Here is a 13,177-nt window from a genome sequence, read left to right on the forward strand (position 1 = left end):
TAAAAAATCTGAATTTAAAGATCAAGATAGTATTTTACCTTCGACTAGCCATGACCAACTAAACTCGGAAATGAATCATTTAAGAATGCAACAGGCTAAGCAGACGTTTCCTGCATGCATTACTTATGATAGTATAAGTTTTTCATTGGTTCAGTCTGAGGGCGCTTCAGAGTGCCATTTCTTTTCTAGGAGAGGATGAGTCACTCTCTAAAAGATAGCCTAATACATACCGTGAGGTGTGCTGTAATTTGCCTTTGATCACACACAAGCACCGTATGCATGAAACAGGATGAGGGATTTAGTTCTGAGACCTGTTGAAGTAAAACACTTGAATCTGCATGACACACTCACCACGAGCAGGGGATTTGCTTCCTGACTATTTGGACACGGATACATGAACACATAGAGGAGGAAAGCCAGGCACAAGTTCAGTGTCCTGACGTCTTTAAAGGAGTTGCTACACTCGTCACTATGGGACATAAACTCTTCACTTAAAGAGCCACCTCTGGAACCTCTAGATCAAGTCAACAATGTCCTAAAGTGCCACCAAAGGACTCCTGCTGCATACGATTTGCCATCAGACGCATGCTTAAGAAGTCCAGTGATCCACCAATGAGTATCTCATATGGTGTTCCTACTTAGAAAAGCAGCAACAAGCGCTCAACACTTTACTGATATGGTGAACGCTAGCAAAATTAGCATATTTAGCACACAACCGATTCAGGGTAACATGAGCATTCATTTTGAGATGTGTTTCTGGCCACCTTATCAAGGGTAATCTAGTAGCCACTGTAATTGTAGCCTCAAATGCAGAAATATCTTTCTTTTTAGCTGCTAAAGCTCAACTACGTCATAGTTGCTAACAGTGTCTGAACAAGAACGGCAGGTTGTGTAAAATCTAGTTTTTTTTACTAAAAACAGCATAAACAATTATTTGGTACCAAGGGGAAGAGAAATTGGTTAACAATTCTCTGGTTTTGTCTTTGTTAAAAGGACTGAGAGTCAACAGTCATGCTAGCAGCTCTGGGAATGTATCATGGGCACAACAGCTTTGAGCTAAATGCTAACATCAGCACGGTCACATTTACAATTTACATTTATGTTAATATATTGATGTTTAGCAGGTAACCACGTAACATAGTTCTGGTTGTACCGAATGTCATGAAAATCCATCACGTTGGATGAGGTGGTTGGGATATTTCACTTTTGACCAAGAAATAATTACCTTATGGCAACACACGAAGAAAAGCTCTGGGATCATACAGTCATTTAAAATTCATTCTGTGGCTCATTGAATATTTACACCGAATTTTACAGCAATCAATCACAGTGGCTGTGAAGGTCAGGGATTCACCGAAGTCAGCAGGCTGACTGACACCGCCATCCACTGATCCAGGCTGCTAACATGACAAAAAATATTGATTAGTGCAACTTTAAAAACTAAAGATACTCTTTACATATACCCTTCTTTCAGCCGCTGATTGATTAGTGTGACAGCTGCAAGGGAGCCTGAAGCCATTTCTCTACTTAATAAAACCCACTAACGTAAAAGCCTCAAGCTTTTAAATAAATGCATCATATCCTATTGAGTGCCACTACTACAGTATAACCATGATAAGAAAAAAAGCACATAGCATGGAATTACCTCTAAGCAGCCACAACAAATTTCTCCAGCACACCTCTGTACCTGAGACATGCACAGCCGAGCATGGGACAGGTGCAGTATTAGGACAAAGAACTGTTGCAACATGACAGCAGTGGGAGACACGACGGGCTTGTTAGATAGAAATGCTGAGCTTCTTGAGAATACTTCAACATTTTTTAAAGCTTTCACTCTTTCTTGAGTGAAAGCATCTTGAAATCCCGAACAGCCAAAAATAAACCTGCACTCTTGTTTTCTTTTCATTTACTTTTCTCCCTCAGCCCTGTTTACTCATCCACAACTCCTGTCTGCTTGAGGAGAGAGCCTGTTGCATGGGTGTTTCCATGGCAACAGAGGATCAGAGGGCCTCCAAGGTCGGCGTTGGAGCACCTGGAGCCGGGCTGATGGGAGAATGGAGCCACTCTGGGCTGTAGGCGTGTTGTCGTTGGACTTTTCATTAGCGTCCCTTCCCTCCTGCCTCTCACTGACATGATGAATTGTCACTGGGCTGTTAATCATTTCTGGGGTCGCACAGGCAATAAAACATGCGAGCTCTGCTCCCGCATTTGATGATGAGAAGGGGTGGAGTGTGTCCTGATAAAGATGGAGAGAGAGATTTAAAGAGAGGGGAGGAGAGGGTTTCTCTGCCGGAAAGTGGATTACATCCATTATTTAGAAGCTACTTCCACTTCACTGAGAGGGGAGAGAGAAGGAACTGTTTGCAGGGTATTCAAACGTCTCTTTTATGTCTCTATTTGGACAGTGGTATGTACTGGAAAGGACCCTACTTACACAAATAAATACTTGACCTAATCGTAGTAAAAATACATAATAACTTACTACCCTTTGTGCAACTTAAATCTGCCATTAAACAATCTTGAGCAGCTCTGCATGCGTCCTGTTCTACGGCTGGAAGCCAGACCCATAATGTGTGAAAACAACTTTCAGATCATTGCATCAAAAGAAGTCAAATTGAAACGCTGAGAAACTGGGCCAAAAAAAGCTCTGATATGTTACTGTTTGATCGTGGTGCTTCATCTCTGCTTTTCATTTCCTGTCATGAGCTGCACAGATTGTGTCCACGGGGTATTCTTGGATGCATACTTTTGAACATATGGTAACAAGTACCTTTGCCTGTCGTAGCAACTGGAAGGAATTATAAAAATGGAGAACAACTTCACAGTTCATCTTAAAGAGACATGTAAATAATGTAATTATGACCCTAACAGAAGTTATCATACCATATGAGAAATGTGCCAGGTTGAATATGTAAATCACAGTTTCTTAAATCTGCATGTGCATCAATATTAAAAAGCTGCTAAAAGGAAAAATAGCACTTCTCATGTATCTCAAGCTGGATTTATCAGTGGTGATGCTGTGCCTCATCTGTCTCTGCACCTCAGCATCAAGCAATGCCAGACAGCACAATTCATTTCTCTGCAGAAGTGAATCCCTGCAGGCAGGAGTGACCACTCTGCTCTGTTTTTCTCTTTTCTCACACATTGTTGTTTCTAGGAGGGGAAAAAAAAATCCCTGCCTAGCATCATCCACCACCTACCACTGTCACTGTCCAGAATCAGGGATGCAGCTTCTGTACTGTCTGTTCTCTATCGAATGAGAAATCTTACAGCAGAGTGGATACAGGAAAGGAGTCTTGAGGACAACGGGAGAAATAGGGCATAGAAACTGCAACAAAAAAAAAATCAAAGTAAGCACGGAGAGGAACATTTTTCAAAACTGGTGTATCCAGGCTTTGATGTTGTGAAAATGGGAGCTCTCTGCTTTACTTTTCTTCAAAGACTTTATTTCCACAGACACTCTTTTCGGAGGCCTGAGATAACAATGTCAGCCTTGACTCTTTTGTCTTGTTTGCTAAAATGAGTAAAGCTCGGTGCTCTACACTCCTAGGATAATCTTTCTCTCCTTATCTATGATACTTACACTCCACTTCTGTGTTTGTGAAACCTGTTAAATGGCTTAAAATGAAATATGGCCTTAAAAACAAAACAACCACACATTTATTTTATTCGTTGAATATATTATTTTATTTTAACATCATCATCGTTTAACTTTTAATTTTCCCATCATTCATTTAAAATGATCACCTCTGAATGTACACATACTGCAAACTGTCAAAAATATACAAACAAATGCAGGCTTGTGCTATAGTCTGGTCAAATGTCTAAAAAACAGTGGCACTGGGGAGAGAGAGAGAGAGAGAGAGAGAGAGAGAGAGAGGGAGCGAGAGAGAGAAAGAGAAAAAAAAGAAGGCGAGGGGGGGAGTAGAGAGAGATAGAGAGAAAGAGAGACATTGAAACCGGTAAAGACATGCACAGCATCATTGTGAGCACCGGTTACAGGTATCCAGGTGCGCGGTACTTCCGTGGGATCCTCGTGGAAAAGTACATACATTTCATCATCTGACAGTGCGGCACAAAATGCCCGTCACATATCAGATCAAAATCAAAATGTTGCTCATTAATGGAACTGTTAGGCACATCATTGTTTTTTATGGTTTTACATTTTTCTGGAAAAGTCTGACTTACTGTAAATGTAGAATGCTTCAACCGAAAACAATAAAAAAGAAGGAAAAAGAAACATACAATTAAAAAAAGAAAGGAAAAAAAAACGCTCAAAAGTCATTTTGGAATCACTGTCTTGTTAGTAACTCAACATTATGAGTGTGTGTGTGTGTGTGTGTGTGTGTGTGTGTGTGTGTGTGTGTGTGTGTGTGTGTGTGTGTGTGTGTGTGTGTGTGCACAATTTGGTGATTTTCTGTAGAACCAAGTGGATGTGAGTGAGTACTTGAGGTGTTTGTGGGTGGTGGCTGTGGCTGACAGCCGTCCAATCAGATGCTCAGGTCTTTGGGGTTGTCCTTGTAGGACTTCTTGGGCTCGGGGAGGGCAGATGAGCGGCTGCTGTCGGTCTTCAGCGTGCTGTAGTACTCTCTCATCTTAGCCGCTACGAAATTGTCATCGTCCTCTTCGTCCTCCGAGTCGTCCCTCCTGAAGCCTCTGACCGGGGAGATGTCCCGTCCCAGGCTGCGGGCTCGGTACTGCGGCTCGGGGGTGCTGTCTCGGCTGGCGTAGCGCCCGTCCCTCACCGTCCTCTCAGGCGAGCGGCCCCTCAACAGCGAGCTGTACCTCTTGTAGGCTGAATCTGCGTCGGGGGTTCGCACTCTGGGCAAGGAGACCTCTCTCTGGCCACGCGATGCCAGGTCCCTCAGCAGGCTGTCCCCCTTGTAGATTCTCTCCATGGAGGAGGCTTTCTTTAGGAGGCTGTCCTCCCCGTAAGGGCGCCCGTAAGGGCGCCCCTCCCAGCGCGGTGACGGTAGAGTGGCCTCCCTGTTCAGGCGGTCCATCGCCGGGGACTCCCGGAGGATGCTGTCCTCAAACGGCAGGCTGAATTCAGGAGTCTTAGGTGGCTCCTTCAATACGGCCTCTAATCCGCTGGGCTTCTCGTTGCCGCGCCTCTGTCTCTCTGGGGAGGCGTTACGGCGGTAAGGGTCTGAGGAATGGTAGGGGCGTCTGGTGGGGGAGTGGTGGCGAGTGCGGTTGGGGGACCTGTGGCGGCGAGGTGAACGGTATGGAGAACGGTATGGCGAGCGGTACGGCGAGCGGTGACGTTGATTGGAGGGCTGACCGTGGCGTCTGTCGGGGGAGCGGCCACTGCGGTGTCCCCCACGACGGGTGTCCAGCGTGTTTTCTGCACTGCGTGACCGGTTGTGCACCTTCTCAGGCGAGCGGTGGCGGCTACGGTGGCGATGGCCGTCGCTTCCCTTGTCATCCTTCTTCTTTAACAACTTGGACACGCCCTTGGACTTTTTCCCCTTGTTCTTTCCCGTGCTGGTTTTCTTGTTGGGGGAGCGGTGGCGGTGGTTGGAATGGTGGGTCTTGCGGGTGCCCGTGGTGTGGCGGGTCGGCTCCTTCTTGCTCCGGGATGGTTGTTGGGGTTCTGGTGGGAAGCTGGACTCCGATGGTGCGTTGGTCCCGGGCAGGGCGCTCACTTCCGCAGCGTTTTGTAACCCTGAGGCTGGGTAGGCTGTGATGACGTCGTTGGGGCCGTTGTCTGTAACACAACGTGACATACAAACGAGGGCAAGGGGATCAAACATGCATCTTTCAAGTGTTCTGCTTTCACATTAACCATGCTGAACCACTCAGACAGGACGCTGAGAACAATTCCAATGGAAGCCATTCTGATGTTAATGCCAGCAAAGATGGCACGTTGTTAGATGGTACAGCAACAGCCGATGGTAAAAACAGTAGTGTAGCTTACACATGAGAATAAAAGGCAGTGACACAAAGACAGCCAGTGACTTGTTACCCAAAACAAACCTGTTCCCAGGTCTACCTGGGGTCGCTTCTCTGAGAATGGGACTCAGCAGGTTGGGCGGCCGGCCTGGAGGCGGCTTACATTCAGAGTCAATGTGCTGTGTGTCGATGATGCTGCTTGATTGGACTGATTAGCCATGCTCTTTCATGCGCTGTCATGATGCCTTAGACACTTTGTCAATGATTAAAGCAAAAAAAATAGCTCAAGACGAGATCCAAACCTACTGCTGTACTGCAGCATGTGCCGTTTAAGTGGCATTTGTCTAAGACGGGAAGAATGAAAAGTTCTGCTGAATCTACTTTGTTCCCTGAGGCATGTTCATCCACTACAGTCTAACTAAAAGATCTACATATGCAGCCACTAAGATGCTTTGCTTTTTCAGATTTTAAAACTGACATACGTCTTCAGCTGCAGAAATATAACTAGAAGTTACAAAGAGCAAGTTCTTTTGATGATCTATAAAAAAAACAAAGAATAAAAGACTAACATGCATTTCCCCTTTGGACAAGATGCACAAAATGTTAAAAGCAACATATGCACAAAGACTCCATAACAGCGGCGGATCTGGTGATGTGTTTTGGGTGGATGGATTTATGGAGTAGAGCATGGGCATGGGTGAGTTGAGGCCACACCACACAGATATCGGGATGGCGAAGCAGCGCGACAGAGAGAAAGGAAGACAGGAAGTGGGAGGGAGAGCCGGACGACAGGCGAGGACAGTTACAAACCGTGGTCTGATTTTGGAGGACAGAGGCCTCCCCCATCTTGTCATTTCTCATACATGCAGTGAGATGGGGAACGGCCATCCCTGAAGGAAGACAAGAGCCCAGCGCAATATAGGAGGATACAAAAAAAAAAAAAACGGGAAGAAAGAGAAGAGCAGAGGGTTTAGATTGCTTGGAACCAACATGAAGGAAGAACAAGGAGAATTATTGTGTTGATTTCAATGAAAAAAAAAGTGTTTATTTGATCATTGAGTCATTCAGATTAAAGAGACAGTCCAAGAAACTTGCCCAAACCCTTCAGTGGAAACCATCGGTTACAGAGAAAAAGTCCTGGACCCAAGCGCACACAAACTCAGACACACTGATCCCCCCCCCCCCCCACACACACACATACACACCTAAACATGTGGACACAGAAGCAGCAGAAACCCAAAGAAATAAAGACAGTGAGACTCACACCCACAACAACAGCGTATGAAGCAGTTTTACATTGCTGACAGAAATCAAAATAGAAATACTGGCAAGACTGTCAAAGGTTGTGCCAACTAAAAAGTACAAACAAAAATATACAAGTTCACATGATGTCATATCGGTGCAGGTTAAGACAGCACATTCGTAGCGCAAATAAATTTACATTGACAAACTTTTCAAGACAGGCAAATGTATCTCCACTCATAGAAAAAGGTAACAAAAAGAAAGCATTTATGATGACTTGTGACTATCAATAAAACCTGGTCAATACGATAAAAAAAAGGACCATTCCATAAATATTATGGAAAATAGACAGAGGGGACAAAAAAAAAAAAATCCAATTTACACTTTTGACAAGTTCATGCAGCAATAGACTTTATCCATTAATATGTGGCTTCCATCAAGGCTATGTACACGGAACAAAAATACTTGTAAAAATGCCTCTATTCTTTTCATCACTGTACAAAAACGTTTATATAATTGGAGCGACTCTTTTAAATGAGGGATGGGTGGAGTTCCTATGGTCACAGCTTCTCAATGACATTAACAGTGGGTGCAAATAAAATCCATGGATAAGTGAATAATGTCAAGCACAGTATAGTGAGATTATGCTCTTTGAAAATGGCAACAAAATGCATCAGGATCGCCTTTTTCCTTCTCAATAAGAGTTCTTACTTAAAAAACCCTCAAAAGAGTTCAGTAGCTTACATTCACCTTCAATAAATATCATAAATACGCTTGTGTCACGTCCTAACCAAAGCTGCGAGATGTCCCATTTTAGGATGAGACGCAATGGATCATCTTTCCTCTTTAATGGTAACTTTAATGAGGAACTACAGTCCTCGATATCATTTCTTTCTCACAAAAAACACTGAATTTTCACAACTCTGCTCATTCAAACTCTGTAAACAGTTTCTGTCTTCGTGTAGCACTGACATCACACCCACCACCTTTCGGAAAAAGTCCCAACAGAGTGCTTTTGCTCAGTGGCCAGAAGGTGAAAAGTGACAGCGGGATGACATGGAAACTGAGAGCAGGTGACAGCAGGAGGGGGCGACAGCACCCAGAGGAACAGCCTCCATCCCTGCTTTCCCCCCCTCCCTGAAAACAAATCCCAAAGCCCAGTAGTGACCGCCACCAGAGAGAGAAACCAAGACCAAGCACCCCTCCCCCCTCCCTGGTGGGTTTGTCCCAGGGATGGGTGAAGGGCCCTGGGAGGGTGATAAAGTTCTTTCCCCTTTCGACCCACCACCGTCCACCGGGTGTCTTAGGGCGTGAAGATGGGGGAGAAGGGAATGTTTTCGTAGATTGACCCACCATATTCGGGCACAGAGCCATCACCCCTCTTGAGCACCAGATGGACGCGCCGGCCTCCGCTCTTGATGAGCTCGATGGCTCGCGCGTGCTTCATCCCCTTAGTGCTCTCGCCGTTGATCTCCAGGATTTCATCGCCGACCTACAGGGTAAAAAAAAAAAGGGAAGGAGGAGAGGGAGGAGAGGGAGGAAGCAAAAAGATGGGATGCAGTGAAGAGTGACAGGTGAAGATGGAGGGGAGAGGAGGGACAGAGAAAGCCAGAAGAAGGAGAGGAGATAGCAGAAGAAGAAAACAAGTGTCAGAGGGGAAGAAAGCACACAAGAGGAGAGATGAGAGGCACGGAGGTTCAAAGGGAAAGGATGACAGCAGAAGGGAGGGAGAGGGAGGACAGATCGAGGAGAAGTTACATTTCAAATCCTAAATTGCACAACAGCAAAAACTGGGTTCACTATATTCTCTATATGTTGGGGGAAAGTCAGCAACCGTGACTCCCAGAGAGGAAAACAAGAGGAAGAGGAGCAAGAAGAAAACCCTATCTGCTTCCCGCTTCTTTGCCTCCGGTTATCTGACAGTGCTGTCTGCGCCCAGGGAATTCCTCTCTGGCAGAGTATGGATCTCTCACTGACACCTTTCTGCCTCACAGAGCTGCTGCTAATAATATCTCTGCTAATAAGGTTCACAAACACACACGTATATATTGATATACGTTCATATATGCGTGTATTTTATTACATAGCACATGAGTATCTGTCTACAGGCTCTCTGCAGGAAACACATAAGGGAGTATCAATTAACCCTGTATTGTATATTAAATAAAGCAGCCCAGGGGAAATGCAATGAATCAATTCAAAGGTTAAACATCACAGTTCCTGGCAGCTTCTGTGGTGTATAAATGCCACTTCGCGAGCCAGTAGAGAAGTGTTTATTAATGTAAATGTTTATACTATGTGCACAGGTATGCTCCGTGACTCTGCAATGTCTGCCTTCTCTTGGTATTGCTCTAACACAACGATCCTAAAGCCTGGAGGCGACTGTGTTTATATTCAGCGAAGCATGTCTTGCAGTAATTGAGAGGAACATTGTGCACAAGCAATTATATTGATAGATAATATTATTCGGATGGCTGTTTGAGTGCGAGGCAGTTATTATCAGTGCTCTTGTTAATCAACACAGTCACCGGGCTTACACAGCACCTGAAAGTGGTGAATCATCCCATCAGTATGAAAAGACAGTCTGAATGGAATCACTTTTGAGACGGCACTGCCCAAACCCCACGTCTCCAATTTGTTTTAGACAGACTGGAGGATTTCGTAATGGGTTGAGAATACTCTCCAGCTTTTTAAGTTAAATAAACCCTTAAAAAAACGTTCCATTATCTGACAAATTAACTGTTACAGAGTTATAAAACAAGGCAGTTTTTCTGAGGTTGTGATAAGTTCTAGCAGAAACAGCTCATACACACTTTAATACATCATCCCCTTCTCACCGTTTCCAAACAATTACAGTGATGACTGCGATGCACTGAATACTCAAATAGAGAACAATGAACCTCAACAGTCAGGCGGACTTGATGTTTAATTTTAATAAGGTAAACTGTCGAAATGGATAATGGAGCCCGAGGGTGGATGGAAAGAAAGCAGCTTAATAAAGCAGCAAATTAGTACAGAGTTGCAAGACTTGTGAGAGTAGCATTAAACAAAATCTATGCAGCTGAGGCGGAGAGATGCTGACTTTTACTCAATATTAAGTGTCGAGCTCCAAAATTGCTGTACCTCCAACAAAACAACTCAACAGCTTTCTTCAACGTTAGACTTAAAGCAGACTTTCCTTCATTAATTCATAGTCCTTAAGCCCATTTTCCTCAATGTCAAAACTCTTTTCCAGAGGCACAGACAACTGATTCAGATTCTAGGTCGAGCACCCTAGGACTGAACCCTTTAACAAAACGCATTTTATATGAACGTTTTTAATATAAAAGCTTGAGCAAAGTATGTAGCATCTTCTATGTGTTTTAAAGAGGTCTTATGCTTGGAAAGTGTTGGTGTGTGAGAGCTGTTTGACACTTTGTGTGTCCTTACCCTCATCTTTCCGTTGCGGACGGCCGCTCCGTCCTCAGCTAACCTCAGCACGTACAGGTCCATGTTGTATTCTCGGCCCCCCCGCAGGCTGAAGCCAAAGCCTTTGTTGTCTCGGTCCAGGTCCACGGAGTAGAACTCTGAATCCTGATCGTGACACACACACACACACACACACACACACACACACACACACACACACACACACACACACACACACACAAAAAGAAAGGGAGGGAGGAAGAGACATTTGCATCAAGGTTTGTGATTCAGATTTGAAGTGTGTGTGTGTGTGTGTGTGTGTGTGTGTGTGTGTGTCCGTCCTTTGAAGTGGGCTTCTATTTTAGGAGCAGGGGACAAATGCCACCTTCAGGAAAGTCACACCGATGTGCCAGACTGTGTGTGTGTGTGTGTGTGTGTGTGTGTGTGTGTGTGTGTGTGTGTGTGTGTGTGTGTGTGTGTGTGAGAGTGTACATGCATATGCTCATTTGTAAGGATGCTGAATTATTGATGCTCGGGGTGGACAAAGAGAGAGGGCACAGACAGAGAGCCAGAGAGAGAGAGAGAGGCCGGGCAACACAAGGACAGGCAGACAGCCACAGCAGCTCCTGTCTTCTCGCCCTCTTAATCTCCTCTGCGGGGCGATCAATGCTATCTGAGCGAACCATCTCCACACCAGCAGATTAATGCAGCAGCGAACACGCCAGACTGAGGGGTAACTTTGAAAGCTAACAGGCTTTCCTTAATGCAGATAACGCCGGCAGGTGGACGAAAAAGGAATAATAAATCAATAACAATGCACTCTGCTCGTCCTTGGGAAGATGGGTAGGTGAATGCATGACAGGACGGAGGATGATTGGGGGCAGGGAACAGCTGAAATGATGAAAAGATAAATGTGGAGGTGGGTATTATTGAGCTGTGTGTGGTTTGATGGACGTGAAACGGACAGTTACATGAATGAAGCGACAGGTGAATGGATGTCCCGGGCGTCCTTCCTTACCTGAACTGAGACTTGTGTGGGGGGTTGGGGAGGAGGACCTTGTGGTGCTTTGAATTCAAACGACTCCTGTTTTGGTTTGGTGTTGTTCCTGTGGCAGAAAGAAAAAGCAGTCGGTGTCAAATACAACAGATTGAATCAGTGATTCAAAGTCTCAGGCAGGTAATTCTGATATATATTATATATTATATATTTCCGACACTGAGAAACACTTTACTGCCTTTTAAAAATGAATGTACTCGTTTCCCAGAGTGCATCTTACCTAGCCTCAGGTGCAGCCTGTTGCTGAGGTGTGTGAGTGGTGGTAATAGTGGCGATCTTCTCCGCATTGGTCAACAAAGATGCATTTGATGACTCTGAGGAGGGGGAGAGAATCCACATTATTGCTTTCAGTTTCAATCACTTTTTACACAGTTCCAAATCCTTTCCTCCGAATGGGAATAAAAACATCTTTTACACTGAGAACATTTTATTGGATTCCCATAGAGCTCCTATTGCCATTCGTAATACTTTATAAAACAAATGCTCTAATAGAAGTCTCTCTAGAGTTGTGAAGGACTCACAGTGTGATTAAATCAATATTTCACATGAGGAGCATTTTCATTTTCCAGTGTTTTTACACTGGTGTAGACACATTAGCAGACCCTATGGGACTACCAGCAGCTCCACCAGCCTCCAGGCTTCCTCCACCACTTAGCCGAGATTGAGAAGGAACAAAACGGAGGTTCACATTTGTCCCATCAATCATTTTGACAGGATGCATGTAAAATGGTGTTTCTTTTCCAAAAGATATAAATCACTCTGTGGACTGAAACTCTTCCTGTCTGTCTGGGAATTGTCCATCAGTGCACACTCGCTTCCTCTGAGGACATTAAAGCTGCTATTCATTCCTCCTTTTATCTTAACGCTGTTATCAATGAATTACGCAGGGCTCTAACGACACAAACCCACCGTCATTACATTACGCTTGTCGCATCGAAAAACCTCTCTTCACGTTAACGTCCTTATCTTCCTCGACTGTTAACAGATATCCTTCATCTGATAACAGCTCTCTCCTCACTCACTATTCCCCTCACACAGGCGGGTCTCCTTTCATCTTTTCATCTGGCCTTCACCTCCATCAGTCCCCTTAGAGCCTGCTGGCTTAACACTTTGATTGCCCGTTGACCACACGGTACAAATCAAACAGTGGGGCTGCAGCGTGGGCTGGGGGAGTGTAATTTAAGACGACCTTGAGGGGAACCTTCAAGTTCTAGGAGTAGGCTCGAGAGGGATGGTTGTCCACCTGTAAGAGCTACTGTTTTAGCATCTCACATACTTTCTGTTGCACATTTATCCATTTAAGCCTCAAATGTATCCCTGTAAACCCTATTCGCCCATCCATCTGCTCATTAGCATAATCCACTCCTTCCATCCTGCTGCCTCTCTGCATTTATCTCCCCAACTGTTTTTTTGTCTGGCAAATTGGTCGAATTAACTCCTCTTCCCGTTACGCTAGCAACCCACTGCCTCCTTTCTCTCCTTCAAAACATTCACAGCGCAAACAATAAAGCATGAATGATTTCTCTCTGGCCATGGCATCATGACCTTGCACTGAATGGTAGTAGAGCAGGTACA

The 13,177-nt window shown here is 44.8% G+C and overlaps 2 protein-coding genes across 4 annotated transcripts in view; both read right to left on the minus strand.

The window, feature by feature from the left end:
- Nucleotides 1-3,684: 3,684 nt before the first annotated feature.
- Nucleotides 3,685-5,756, minus strand: LOC134882779 (serine/arginine repetitive matrix protein 5-like). Its single transcript, XM_063910714.1, has one exon. The coding sequence runs from the start codon at nucleotides 5,754-5,756 to the stop codon at nucleotides 4,491-4,493; it is 1,266 nt and encodes a 421-aa protein (XP_063766784.1). The 3' UTR covers nucleotides 3,685-4,490.
- A 741-nt stretch (nucleotides 5,757-6,497) lies between these two features.
- Nucleotides 6,498-13,177, minus strand: part of LOC134882778 (membrane-associated guanylate kinase, WW and PDZ domain-containing protein 1-like) — a 127,818-nt gene continuing 121,138 nt past the window's right edge. For 2 of the 3 annotated variants that reach the window (XM_063910713.1, XM_063910711.1), the window contains 5 exons: nucleotides 11,823-11,916; nucleotides 11,564-11,651; nucleotides 10,567-10,710; nucleotides 8,491-8,629; nucleotides 6,498-6,785 (listed from right to left, as the gene is read on the minus strand). In XM_063910713.1, coding sequence (XP_063766783.1) covers nucleotides 6,499-6,785; nucleotides 8,491-8,629; nucleotides 10,567-10,710; nucleotides 11,564-11,651; nucleotides 11,823-11,916 — 752 coding nt within the window. In that variant the 3' untranslated portion in view covers nucleotide 6,498. Of the gene's footprint in view, nucleotides 8,630-10,566; nucleotides 10,711-11,563; nucleotides 11,652-11,822; nucleotides 11,917-13,177 lie in introns of all 3 variants that reach the window. The other variant, XM_063910712.1, reaches the window with a different exon arrangement.

This window comes from Eleginops maclovinus, chromosome 20, assembly GCF_036324505.1.
Source record: "Eleginops maclovinus isolate JMC-PN-2008 ecotype Puerto Natales chromosome 20, JC_Emac_rtc_rv5, whole genome shotgun sequence".
NCBI classification, from domain to species: domain Eukaryota; kingdom Metazoa; phylum Chordata; class Actinopteri; order Perciformes; family Eleginopidae; genus Eleginops; species Eleginops maclovinus.